Consider the following 12,076-nt stretch of genomic DNA (forward strand, 5'->3'; position numbering starts at 1 on the left):
AGGCATCAGATTAAATGTGATTTTATTGCTCTGATGGAAAGATTTTGTACATGAATTCTATTCTAGGGATTAGATCAATTTGGGAAAATTAGAATCAGGTTGAAGTTCCAATTTGTCACAGATCAAGGCTTATCATTCTACCCAATCTCTGAATCCTTCTTCGTCTCCTATTTCTCCTGAGCTATTTTAAGACATTTGGTAAAAATACCTGCATTTTTCTTAGTGGATGTGCAAATATTCCATTAATGGGTTTTGGCCCCTTTCTGTCCCTGTCAGGAAAGGTCTGACCTCAGACTCCAGCATAGGTCATTTCACTCCCACATGAAAACATTTCTTTCCTAGGAACACAAGGTCCTGGGATTTTAAAATGTTTGGCTGAGTCTGGAGTGGGATGAGGCATGCAACTCGGACTGGAGAAGGAGGCAATTTAAAATGGGGTCAGAAGATTCCCTCTGATCCATAAAATTCAGAATTCTACATTGTTACTCTCTGCTTTCATTTTTGCTTTTACATTCACTTGAGATTGTCTAAACTGTTGACTTGTCTGCTTGTTTTAGTCCTTCTGGAAATAGACTCAAGTCAGGGTGTGGAAAAAAGAACGCATGCTAGCGGGAGTTAAGAAACAATCTTTGGTTGTTCCCCGTTCCTTTCTCATACAAACCTAGAGGTTCACTTAGAGGACTTCTACCACAAACAGCTGCCAGAAAAGACTCCACGACCCCTGGTCTTGTCTGTAATAATGGAATTGGGAGAAAGAGAACACCAGAAGCCAGGACAGTTATTTTTCCCCCTCTGGTGGAGATGGGAAGCCTGATTTCAAAGTTTGGCTTACTTCCCCACCCTCTGTCTCCTCTTGTTAAAATTTATGATCAAACTTCTGTTTCTCTGCAAATGTTAACTTGCCTAGTCTCCACTTTGAATTGCAAATGCTTCAGAAATGGCTCCCTAGAGGATCTCAGTCATCAAAAAGGCCCTACTGATGGGGTTGTCACTGATTGGCTATAGGAAAGTGCCAGTTGGCTGCAGTCTTTGATCCTCCTACCCATGAACTTAGGATCTTTTCACTATACTCATTTTTTAAGGGACATAAACACTGCCTTCACAGTCAAAGTTATTTAAATCAGCTCAGGGCAGATTTACTTCAAGGAATAGTGTAAGAACCTCTCACTTTACTATTTTAATGAGGATAACTTTTAAGCCCTGTCCCAAGTCAGGCTCTTTCCCTGAAGAGCTAACCACATCCAGGAGAGACTCCTAAGGAAGAAGACTAGCTTGATGGTGGTGGGAGAAGTACCATGATGAAGGAAACAGAATGGTTAAGAGTCAAAAGTCCACATATCTAGAGTAGGATGCAGTCTAAATAGGAGGGAGAACAGATATTTCACCCCCAGTTTACAGATGATTAAACCAAGACACAGGGAAGTTAAGTGACTTACCCAAAGTCATACAGTAGGCAAGTAGCAGAGTCAGAATTAGATCCCAGATCCTCTGATTCCCAGGCCCATGCTCCTTCCATTAGGCCAAACTTACTTCTTTTCTGTTTTGGCTCCCAAGGAGCTCCCCTTCCTCTCTGCTAACATCTCCATCCATTTTGCCGGTAATCCCTGACTTCACCTGGCACCCATCCTCAGTCTATTTCCAGTGATTAGCTGATTTTCCTCATCTGCCTTCCAGAATGGGTGACTCCCATGCCAGCTGACTGTTTTTGTAACAATCCTCAGAGTAACAGCCGATTCGAAAAATAAGCATGTCTAAACATTACTTGCCCTTGTCAGCAGCACTGATTTGAAAAACATTTTGATTTTCCCTAGAACATGCCTAAAACTGAATTTTAAACTCCTGGAAACATCATTCAACCTCAGCTTCACTGACACTGTCCTCTCCTGGTTCTCCTATCTCTCTGGCTGCTCATTCTAAGCCTCTTTCATGAGCTCCTCCTATGCCTCCCACCCCCTAACTGTGGAGTTCCCTCAGTGTTCAGTGCTGGGACCCTTCTATTCTCTATCTACACCCACTCCTGGGAGAACTGTTTCACTTCCATGGTTTCAACTACCACTTCTATGTGGATGAGAAGCAGCGTGGCTCAGTGGAAAGAGCACGGGCTTTGGAGTCAGGGCTCATGAGTTCGAATCCCAGCTCTGCCACTTGTCGGCTGTGTGACTGTGGGCAAGTCACTTAACTTCTCTGTGCCTCAGTTCCCTCATCTGTAAAATGGGGATTAAGATTGTGAGCCCCACGTGGGACAACCTGATTCCCCTATGTCTACCCCAGCGCTTAGAACAGTGCTTGGCACATAGTAAGCGCTTAACAAATACCAACATTATTATTATTATTATGATTCCCAGATCTACAACTCCAGCCTTATTCTATCTCCCTCTCTATAGTCTCACCTTTCCTCCTGCCTTCAAGACATCTCTATTTGGATGTCCTACCATCACCTCAAATTTAACATATCCAAACAGAACTCCTTATCTTCCTACACAAACCCTGTCCTCCCAACTTTCCCATCACTGTAGACAGCACCACCATGATTCCTGGCTCTCAAGTTTGTAACCATGGAATTATCCTTGACTCCTCTCTCTCATTCAACCCACATATTCAATCTATCATTAATTCCTGTCGGTTCGACCTTCATGACATCTCTAAAATCTGTCCTTTCCTCTTCAGCCAAACTGCTACCACGTTAATCCAAGCATTTATCCTATACTGCCTTGATTACTGTGTCAGCCTCCTTGCTGACCTCCCTGCCTCCTGTCTCTCTCCACTCCAGTCCATACTTGACTCTGCTGCCTGGATCATATTTCTGCAAAAATGTTCAGTCCATCCACTCCTCAAGAACCTCCGGTGGTTGGCCATACACCTCTGCCTCTAACAGAAATTCCTTACTGTGCACTTTAAAGCACTTATTCAACTTGCCCCCTCCTACAACACCTCACATCACTACTCTCCTACTAAAACCCTACCTGCACACTTTGATCCTTGAAAGCCAGTGTACTCACTGTACCTTGATCTCATCTATCTTGCCGCCAACCTCTCAACTTTGTCCTGACTCTGGCCTGGAACCAATCTATCAATCAATCATATTTTTTGAGTGCTGTGTACAGACCACTGTACTGAGCACTTGGGAAAGTACAACATAACAGAAACATTCCCTTACACTCTAAAGGGTATTGGAGCACCTTCCGTCTTGAAATCTGACAGACAATTACTCTCCCCACATTCAAACCCTTTTTTAAAGCACATCTTCTCCAAGTGGCCTTTCTTAGCTAAAACCTCATTTCTTTTTCTCCCATTCCCTTCTGTGTCACCCTGATTCGCTCTCTTTATTCACCTCACTTCAGCCCCACAGGACCTAAGTACATATCTGTAATTTATTCATTTATATTAATGTTTGTCTCCCCCTGTGGGCTCATTTTGGGCAGGGAATTCATCTGTTATAGTGTACTCCCCAAAATGTTTAGTACAGTGCTCTGTACTGTACTGTACTGTAAGTGTTCAGTAAATATGATCAGTTAATTGATTGATATGAGGGATTTGCCCTAATCTCTCAGGGTTGGTATCCCTTGAAACCATGGCAGCATGAGACTTCAGGCTCGTTTTCACTTTTATCACCTTTCAAAGGCAATAAAACTATACAATTATTTTCAAACAGCATGAACCACATTCCAGGGAAACAGTGGGATGATTAGACTGTAAGCCCGTCAAACGGCAGGGACTGTCTCTATCTGTTGCCGACTTGTTCATTCCAAGCGCTTAGTACAGTGCTCTGCACATAGTAAGCACTCAATAAATACTATTGAATGAATGAATCTTTAGGATTAAGGTATCAAATTCCTAATTTTTTTATTAATTACAGTTTGCCTTCCAACACCATTTCAGGAAAACCTTTTAATCTGGTTATTATTCTTTAAATAAGACAAGAGGATAAATTCAGGCAATTTTATATTCAAATTAATTACATTAAGAGATCAACTGAACCATAGTCTTGGGTTCAAGTCCTGGTTTTTCTTTGTCCAGTTGGTTGTCCTTGGGCAAATCACTTAACCCATGCCTCCACAGATCCATTTATAAAATGGGGTACTAATCAATGCTTGACCCTCACTATGATCCAGATGAAATGACATCAGAGATTTATACTTAAGTAGAGTATGCTATTTAAACCTTTATTTGAATGCTCTAATTGAGATTTAATTGGTCTCTTTAAGCATTGAACTTTGCCCTGTAGACCAAAGACTGTTAGAAATAGCAGAATGGAAAATCCAACGCATGAAAAACCAGGGTTAGAAAATGTGGCATAATATGTCATGACAGCAAACAACATTGTCTCAGGATTTTCTGCCTTTACACTTTCTGAAATCTTCATTACTTTCTTGGAAGCAAATTGATGCTAGCATTCCACTTGGATAAAATGTACAAAGGGGTTTATGACAGTGGGCCCGATTACAGAAAGCAGGGAACAAAATAAGAAGAATAATTGTTCTCTACCAAATTATGAAACTGAACTGCAGAAAACTGAATTTTCCATTCTAAACTCTGGCTGAGTCTGGTGGACTTTATGTTTATAACACAAGAGACTGCAAGTAACAAGTAATTGCCATTGGCTGAGTTGGGTTATTTTTAATAGTTTGTGTTGTTTGGGGGTGGTGTTGTTTTGTCTTTCCGGTGGCAGCTGTGGGAGCACCAAGAGAGATTTCCTTCTCTGACATCACGGACAACTCCGCCACGGTCAGCTGGACACCTCCGAGGGCACAGGTTCAGGGTTACCGGATCACCTATGTCCCTATTAGAGGAGGTGAGAGACCCAGGCTTGAGCAAAAGGAATTTGGGGATCCTGGTGTTTGGGGGAAGGTCAGAGGTTAAGCAAGAGGATTTGGGTAACCTGATGAGTGGGAAAAGGGGCAGGGAAGAGAAATTGAAGCGTGTGGGAAATGGTTGGCAGAATATACTGGACCTTGAGAAGGTTCATTTCAACATTTCAGGCCTCCCATACTGACTTAGAAAAGCTAGAGATCCCAGAAATTTCCATTTTGCTGCCTCCCTCCCTATCAGGCTGTTAGGTCATTGAAGGAGTTGATATTTATTTAAATACCCTGAGCGTGTTAGTGGATGAACCTGCTAATAATTAAAATGGCGGAATTGTTAAGTGATTACTGTGTCATGTGCTGTGGTAAATACAAGATACTCATATACATCTCATACAGGACTCAGGAAAGTGCATGTTGTGTTTAAGGGCAGATGTACAAATAGATGTTATCCCTTTCTCTTAAAAATACAAAATGGGTGTAACAAAGGAAGTTTGGCCCTTGAAATTGAAGTGTGATTTCTACAGGAAGGAATTGATATGTTCCTATGAATGGGAGCTCGTGTTTAACAGATGGCTTTACATTACCTAGTTCATTTTCAGTAATTTTTGTGGAAAAAGTCAAGTAAAATTGTACCAACCCAATCCTGAAAGGAAACATACCATTTTAAGCATTTTCTGACTTCAAGTTTTCCCCCATTGCCTTAGTTTGGCACTTTGCACCAATGGAAAAATATAATAAAAACAAAGCTTTTCCACTTCCAGCCGGAGGCTGGGAGCAAATTACAATTTAAGGAAACTTTTGCAAAATGCCTTTTGAAATTGATTCTAATCCATTAGGTGTAGAAGTGGAAAAGAGTATGTTCTAAATATGGATTGATCTGAAGCTCCTTTCGCCCTCTGGTGGTTCTTAGGTTCTCCCTCAGTGGTAACAGTTGATGGGACAGTGACACAGACACCCTTGGTGAAGCTGATCCCTGGAGTCGAATACCTTGTGAGCATCATCTCGATCAAGGGGTTTGAGGAAAGCGAACCCATCTCTGGATCCCTCACTACAGGTACCTCCCATTTCAGAGCATCTGGGTGCATTTTGGGCTCAAGATCATCCATTTTATCCTACCAACAGGAGGTAGATTTCATTCATTCATTCAATAGTATTTACTGAGCGCTTATTCATTCATTCATTCAATAGTATTTATTGAGCGCTTACTATGTGCAGAGCACTGTACTAAGTGCTCGGAATGTACACTTCGGCAACAGATAGAGACAATCCCTGCCCATTGATGGGCTTACAGTTTAATTGGGGGAGACAGGCAAAAACAATAGTAATAAATGGAATCCAGGGGATGTACACCTCATTAACAAAATAAATAAGGTAATAAAAATATATACAAATGAGCGAATGAGCACAGTGCTGAGAGGAGGGGAAGGGAGAAGGGGAGGAGCAGAGGGAAAGAGGGGAAAGGGGGCTTAGCTGAGGGGAGGTGAAGGGGGGGCAGAGAGGCAGCAGAGGGAGCAGAGGGAAAAGGGCAAGCTCAGTCTGGGAAGGACTCTTGGAGGAGATGGAGCTCTCAGTAGGGCTTTGAAGAGGGGAAGAGAGTTAGTTTGGCAGAGGTGAGGGGGGAGGGCATTCCAGGACAGTGGGAGGACGTGGGTCAGAGATCGACAGCGGGATAGGTGAGAACGGGGGACGGTGAGGAGGTGAGCGGCAGAGGAGCGGAGCGTGCGGGGTGGGCAGTAGAAAGAGAGAAGGGAAGAGAGTTAGGAGGGGGCAAGGTGATGGAGAGCCTTGAAGCCTAGAGTGAGAAGTTTTTGTTTCGTGCTGAGGTTGATAGGCAACCACTGGAGGTTTTTAAGGAGGGGAGTGACATGCCCAGAGCTTAGATTTAGTTTAGATTTGGATGACCAAATCCTAGGGAGACCAAGTACAGGGTCTTTTTAATTGACTGATAAGTGTGCCATCAGTGGGTGCTTCTTCATTTTTATTTGCTGTTGATTTAGAAGATAATGAGAGGGAAAAGCGATGTTTGGGTTACTAATAATTGTGGAATGTGTCAATCACTTATTGTATGTCAAGCACTATAATAATAATAATTGTGGTATTTGTTCAAGAACTGGAGTAGGTTCAAGATCAGACATAGCTCCTATTCCACATGGGGTTAACATTGTAAGAGGGATGGAGAAAAAGTAGTGACTCCCCATTTAACAGATGGTTAAACTGAGGCACAGAGCAGTTAAATAATAACAGTAATAATTGTGGTATTTCTTAAGAGAAGCAGCATGGCTCAGTGGAAAGAGACCGGGCTTGGGAGTCAGAGGTCATGGGTTCTAATCCTGGCTCTGCCACTTGACAGCTGTGTGACTTTGGACCAGTCACTTCACTTCTCTGTGCCTCCTCTGTAAAATGGGGATGGAGACTGTGAGCCCCACGTGGGACAACCTGATCACCTTGTATCCTCTCCAGTGCTTAGAACAGTGCTTTGCACATAGCAAGCGCTTAACAAATGCCATTATTATTATTATTATGTGCTTACTATGTGCAAACCACTGTATGAAGTAATAGGGTGGATACAAGCAAATCAGATTAGACACAGTCTCTGTCCCAAATGTGGCTTAATCCCCATTTTTCCAAATGAGGTAAGCGATGCACAGAGAAGTTAAGTGACTTGCCCAAGGACACACAGCAGCCAAAGGGTAATAATAATAATAATAATGTTGGTATTTGTTAAGCGCTTACTATGTGCCGAGCACTGTTCTAAGCGCTGGGGTAGACATAGGGGAATCAGGTTGTCCCACGTGGGGCTCACAGTCTTAATCCCCATTTTACAGATGAGGGAACTGAGGCACAGAGAAGTTAAGTGACTTGCCCACAGTCACACAGCCGACAAGTGGCAGAGCTGGGATTCGAACTCATGAGCCCTGACTCCAAAGTCCGTGCTCTTTCCACTGAGCCACGTGGTGGAATCAGGATTAGAACTCAGGTCCTTCTGACTCCCAGGCATGTGCTCTTTCCAGTAAGGTTTATTCTAGTCCAAGCAGTCATAATGGAGGACAGATCTCTTTGTCACCTGAAATGTTAACAGACCATAAGTAAAGTCATATTGGGTCAGGCCAGTGGTCCTTCCAGCCCAGCATTATGCTGGGCTCAATTGGCAATTTAACCAAAGAGGGATGTTAAAAGCATGGTCTTTGGACTGAGGAAACATGATTTCTAATCCAGACTCCTCCAGTTCCCTGCTCTGTGATCTTAGGTAAATCATATAATGTCTCTGTGCCTCTGCTTCCTCAAATATAAAATGGGAATTAGTGGAAAGAGCACAGGCTTGAGAGTCAGAGATCGTGAGTTCTAATCCCAGCTCTACCATTTATCATCTCTGTCATTTTAGGCTAGTCACTTAACTTCTCTGGGCCTCATTTACTTTATCTGGAAAATGGGGATTAAGACTGTGAGACCCATGTGGGACAACACGATTACCTTGTACCTACCCCAGCACTTAGAACAGGGCTTTACACTTAGTAAGTGCTTAACAAATGACATTATTTATTATTATCATTATTATCCATGTTCTCCCTCTCCTTTAGACTGAGTCTCATGTGGGACAGGGATTATGCCTGGCCCAATAACTGGTATTTACCTCATGTTTGTACAGTGCTTGGCTCACAGAAAGAGCATAATAATAATAATAATAATTATTATTATTATTATTAAATGGCCTCCCCAGTAGTTCTTCCAAGTTGAAAATTAGTGCTCTGGCAGCAGACGGCTTAATCAAAATCAGGACCTCCACCTTAATTCAGTGCCTGGAGAGAACAATCCCTTTTCTTTTTTCCTCTTTTAGTTAAGGAACGGCCTAAGGGAGCAGGTCAAGACCCCTCTTATAGAGTGGAAAAACTCTGCTACTACCCATTCCTTTATGCCTCCTCTTCTTCCTGAGTAACAGCAGAAGCAGGAGAGGAGGGTGGGCAAAAGCTGGAAGCCACGTGGGTCAGAGCCATCTCTCAAGACTGCTTATCAGCTCTTCACTGAGACAAATCCCCACTCCAGCCTCATGCCATTTAGGAGGAATTTATAGGAGCTCTAACAGTAGCTCTACTTCTGAGCAGGGAGTCAATCTTAATGAATAGTCAATGTTAGTGAATACAGTTACCTCTTTCATCTTGAGGAGGAAGGAGAGGAAGACAATGCAGCATTTTTTGGGGAAAGGAGAAGTGAGATAGGCCACTCTGGGCCCCAGAAAACTTGATTGTAGTGTGATGGCCAAGCTCAGAAGGTGGACATTCTGAGGTCTGAGCTCACCATGGGAAGGGTCCACTGGGTAGTAGTGGAATGAGATATAAGTGGCTTCAGGGTAGGATTCCAAGCCAGTGCCCTCATCCTTCTCTATCTATCCTTCAGGTCCCAGGCATGGAGTGTGAACAATGGAGTTAGGGGCAGGGCAGCAGCTTTTCCCACTAAGTTCCAGACCCCACTCAGGAGCACCCAGTGGGAAGCTTCTGAAGCTCCCAGGGCCCGGGCTTCAAACTCCAGGCCCAGACTTGCAGCTCCCCCTTCTCTAGCACTCACCAATCTCAAGGACCACCCCCACCTCCCAGGGTGACTACAAAATTATGGATGCCCAAGGTGGCTCCTTGGACCCTTTTAGTGCCCCCCCAAAACATCAGAACAAATGTTTCTCATATGACAATGTCTTCCTCTCCAGCTTTGGACAGTCCATCTGGCTTGGTAGCAGCAAATGTCACGGACTCAGAGGCATTGGCTATGTGGCAGCCTGCGATCGCCACTGTGGAGAATTACGTGATCTCCTATGTGGGAGGAAATGGTAAGACAACAAGCACTTATGTACATATCTGTAATTTTATTTATCCCTTTGCTCTTCCCCCCTCCCAGCCCCACAGTACTTATGTACATATCTATAATTTTATTTATTTGTATTGTTGTCCGTATCCCCCACTCTAGACTGTGAGCTCATTGTGGGAAGGGAATGTCATTGTTTATTGTTGTATTGTATTTTCCAAGTGCTTAGTAGAGTGCACTGAATACACTAAGCACTCACTCAATACAATTGAATGAATGAATGAATGAAGGAAGGAGGGATTCCCCAGTGCCCTGTCGCTGATGGACTTCCTCCACCCTGGAGGTCCTGCAAGCTCTTTAAGACGTCAGGCTGCTGATCAGAGCAGTTGGGGTTGTGGATGGAACTTCCCGGAGCAGGACATTAAAGAGTAGAATTTTCCGGGGTGGAGGAGACAGCTTGATGATATCTTGCGTGATGTTGCCGAGGGTAAGAATAGGGAAGGATGGAAGTGAAATTTTTTCCTAACCAGCGGAAATCCTTTATCATGCCCTGTATACGTAATTTCCTCTTACGTGGTCCTCTGGGGAAATGAAGAAAAGTTGATTAGGAATATCTTCAATAAAATGCTTCCCATACTTGATTTTAGCCTTCCTTTAGGTCATAGTGCTCCCAACTAAAATCCTCAGTCCCTTTAAACATTCCTAAGAGGACTTATTTTCCATAGTTTTAATCATTTCCCTTCTCTTCCCTCCAGTTTCTCTACACCGTAAAGTATGGGCTAAAACTGGAGCTGGTACTTAATAAAGTTGGATCAATATAATAACAATAATTATTGTATTTAAGAACTTACTATTTATCATGTGCTGTACTAAGTTCTGGGGTAGATACAAGATAATCAGGTCCCACAGTCTAAATAAGAGGGAGAACAGATATTGAATCCCTATTTTGCAGATGACTTGCCCAAGGTTACAGAGCAGGCAAGCAGTAGAGCCGGGATTAGAACCCAGGCTCTCTAACTCAGGCTTATATTCTTCCACTAGGACTCACTGCTTCTAGTTGTATAACAATTACTTTCTGTTTTCCACATCAGCCCAGTAACAGATTGGCTTAATGTTTTCAAGGATGTGAAAAATATCTTTTTCAGATATTTTTGTGCCTATATAGTCTTCTGCCCTATCCCCAGCACCAAGGATGATATTTTGGTATAAATTTCTACCTTCTGCAGAGTTGGCAATGCCATACAATTGAATATCACCTTCAGATTTGATGAGTATTTTCTCAGTTTCCTCATCCAAGTCACTAGTAACAGTGAAGAATGGAGCCAGTCTCTGAACAATGTTGGAGGGATGCTCCCTGAAAACTGGCACTGGGTTTACAGGAGCCAACCATTCAGGGGGAAACTCGAGACAAGTTTCCAGCCCTATTATTCATTCATTCAGTCAAACATTCAGTGATATTAAGGAGTGCTTACTGTGTGCAGATCGCTATTCTAAGCAATTGGAAAGGATAATTTAGCAACAAATAGAGACAATCCCTTCCCACAATGGGTTCCCAGTCTAAAAGGGGGGTGGGGGTTCCAGGGTCCACACTGTGGCAGGATAGGGTAACCTACTCCATTCCTAGGATGCACCAGGCACCAGTTCTGGAGCTCACCTTAGAGTGAAACTGAACCAGTGGAATCACAGATTGGAGTCCTTCCAGATGAACTCCAATTTCTGGGGAAGTTCTTGAGCCAGCCTGATCTCTTAGTGTTGGCCTGGACATGGAACAAAATCAGTTAGGTGGAGCTGGACTCCCAGGACTGTGCTCTACTAGAAGAGACCGCCCCCCCAGGCCTGACCCCAAATATGGCCAGACTTGGGGGAGCTGGGGAACAAGCCAATACCCATTCTAGCACTCTCTGGGCTGCCTTCAATCCCATGTCAGAAAGAAGCTTGTCAACAGGTGTAGGCAGCTGTGCTGATTTCCTGTATTCTCCAGCAGCGATTCCTGGCTCCAGATGTTTTGCAACACTCTTAATGGGTACCATCTGCTGCTCTAAGGAACGCACTTACCCGCAATGAATTCACTGCTCTGATGTGGCTCGTGGATTGGATGTGACCACAGCCACTGGTCTGAGCAGTAGAAAGGGCCAGGACTTCACTTTCAGAGATGATTCAACTGCTAGATGTTGAGACTGGAGCATGGCAAGAAGCAGTTTCCTTTTTCTAGCAAATGAAAGAGATGACTGTAAAGACTCAGGTGTTTACTCTTTATAGGAGATGTGGCTTAAATAAACATGAGAACCTCACAGTCCATTTCAGCTAGACTAATCATGATAGAGGTTGACCAGAATGTGGACAATGGGTTAAAGGTCAACAAGTCCTTAGTATTAAATGGTTGCTCTTCATTGGTGTTATTTCGAAACCTCAATCAAGACCTTTGGTGGGAGGTGAGACATTTTACACACATGCCTCAGACTGTAGTCAAGCAAAACAAG

General features: G+C 43.4%; 1 protein-coding gene across 7 annotated transcripts in view; it reads left to right on the forward strand.

Annotated features, from left to right (window-relative positions):
• TNC (tenascin C) overlaps positions 1-12,076 on the forward strand; it is a 103,611-nt gene that overhangs the window by 71,865 nt on the left and 19,670 nt on the right. For all 7 annotated transcript variants that reach the window (XM_029062582.2, XM_029062583.2, XM_029062584.1 and 4 more), the window contains 3 exons: positions 4,670-4,792; positions 5,716-5,859; positions 9,502-9,621. In XM_029062582.2, the coding sequence (XP_028918415.1) occupies positions 4,670-4,792; positions 5,716-5,859; positions 9,502-9,621 (387 nt within the window). The remainder of the gene's footprint in view (positions 1-4,669; positions 4,793-5,715; positions 5,860-9,501; positions 9,622-12,076) is intronic.

The sequence above is a fragment of the Ornithorhynchus anatinus genome, chromosome 4, assembly GCF_004115215.2.
Source record: "Ornithorhynchus anatinus isolate Pmale09 chromosome 4, mOrnAna1.pri.v4, whole genome shotgun sequence".
Classification (NCBI taxonomy): Eukaryota; Metazoa; Chordata; class Mammalia; order Monotremata; family Ornithorhynchidae; genus Ornithorhynchus; species Ornithorhynchus anatinus.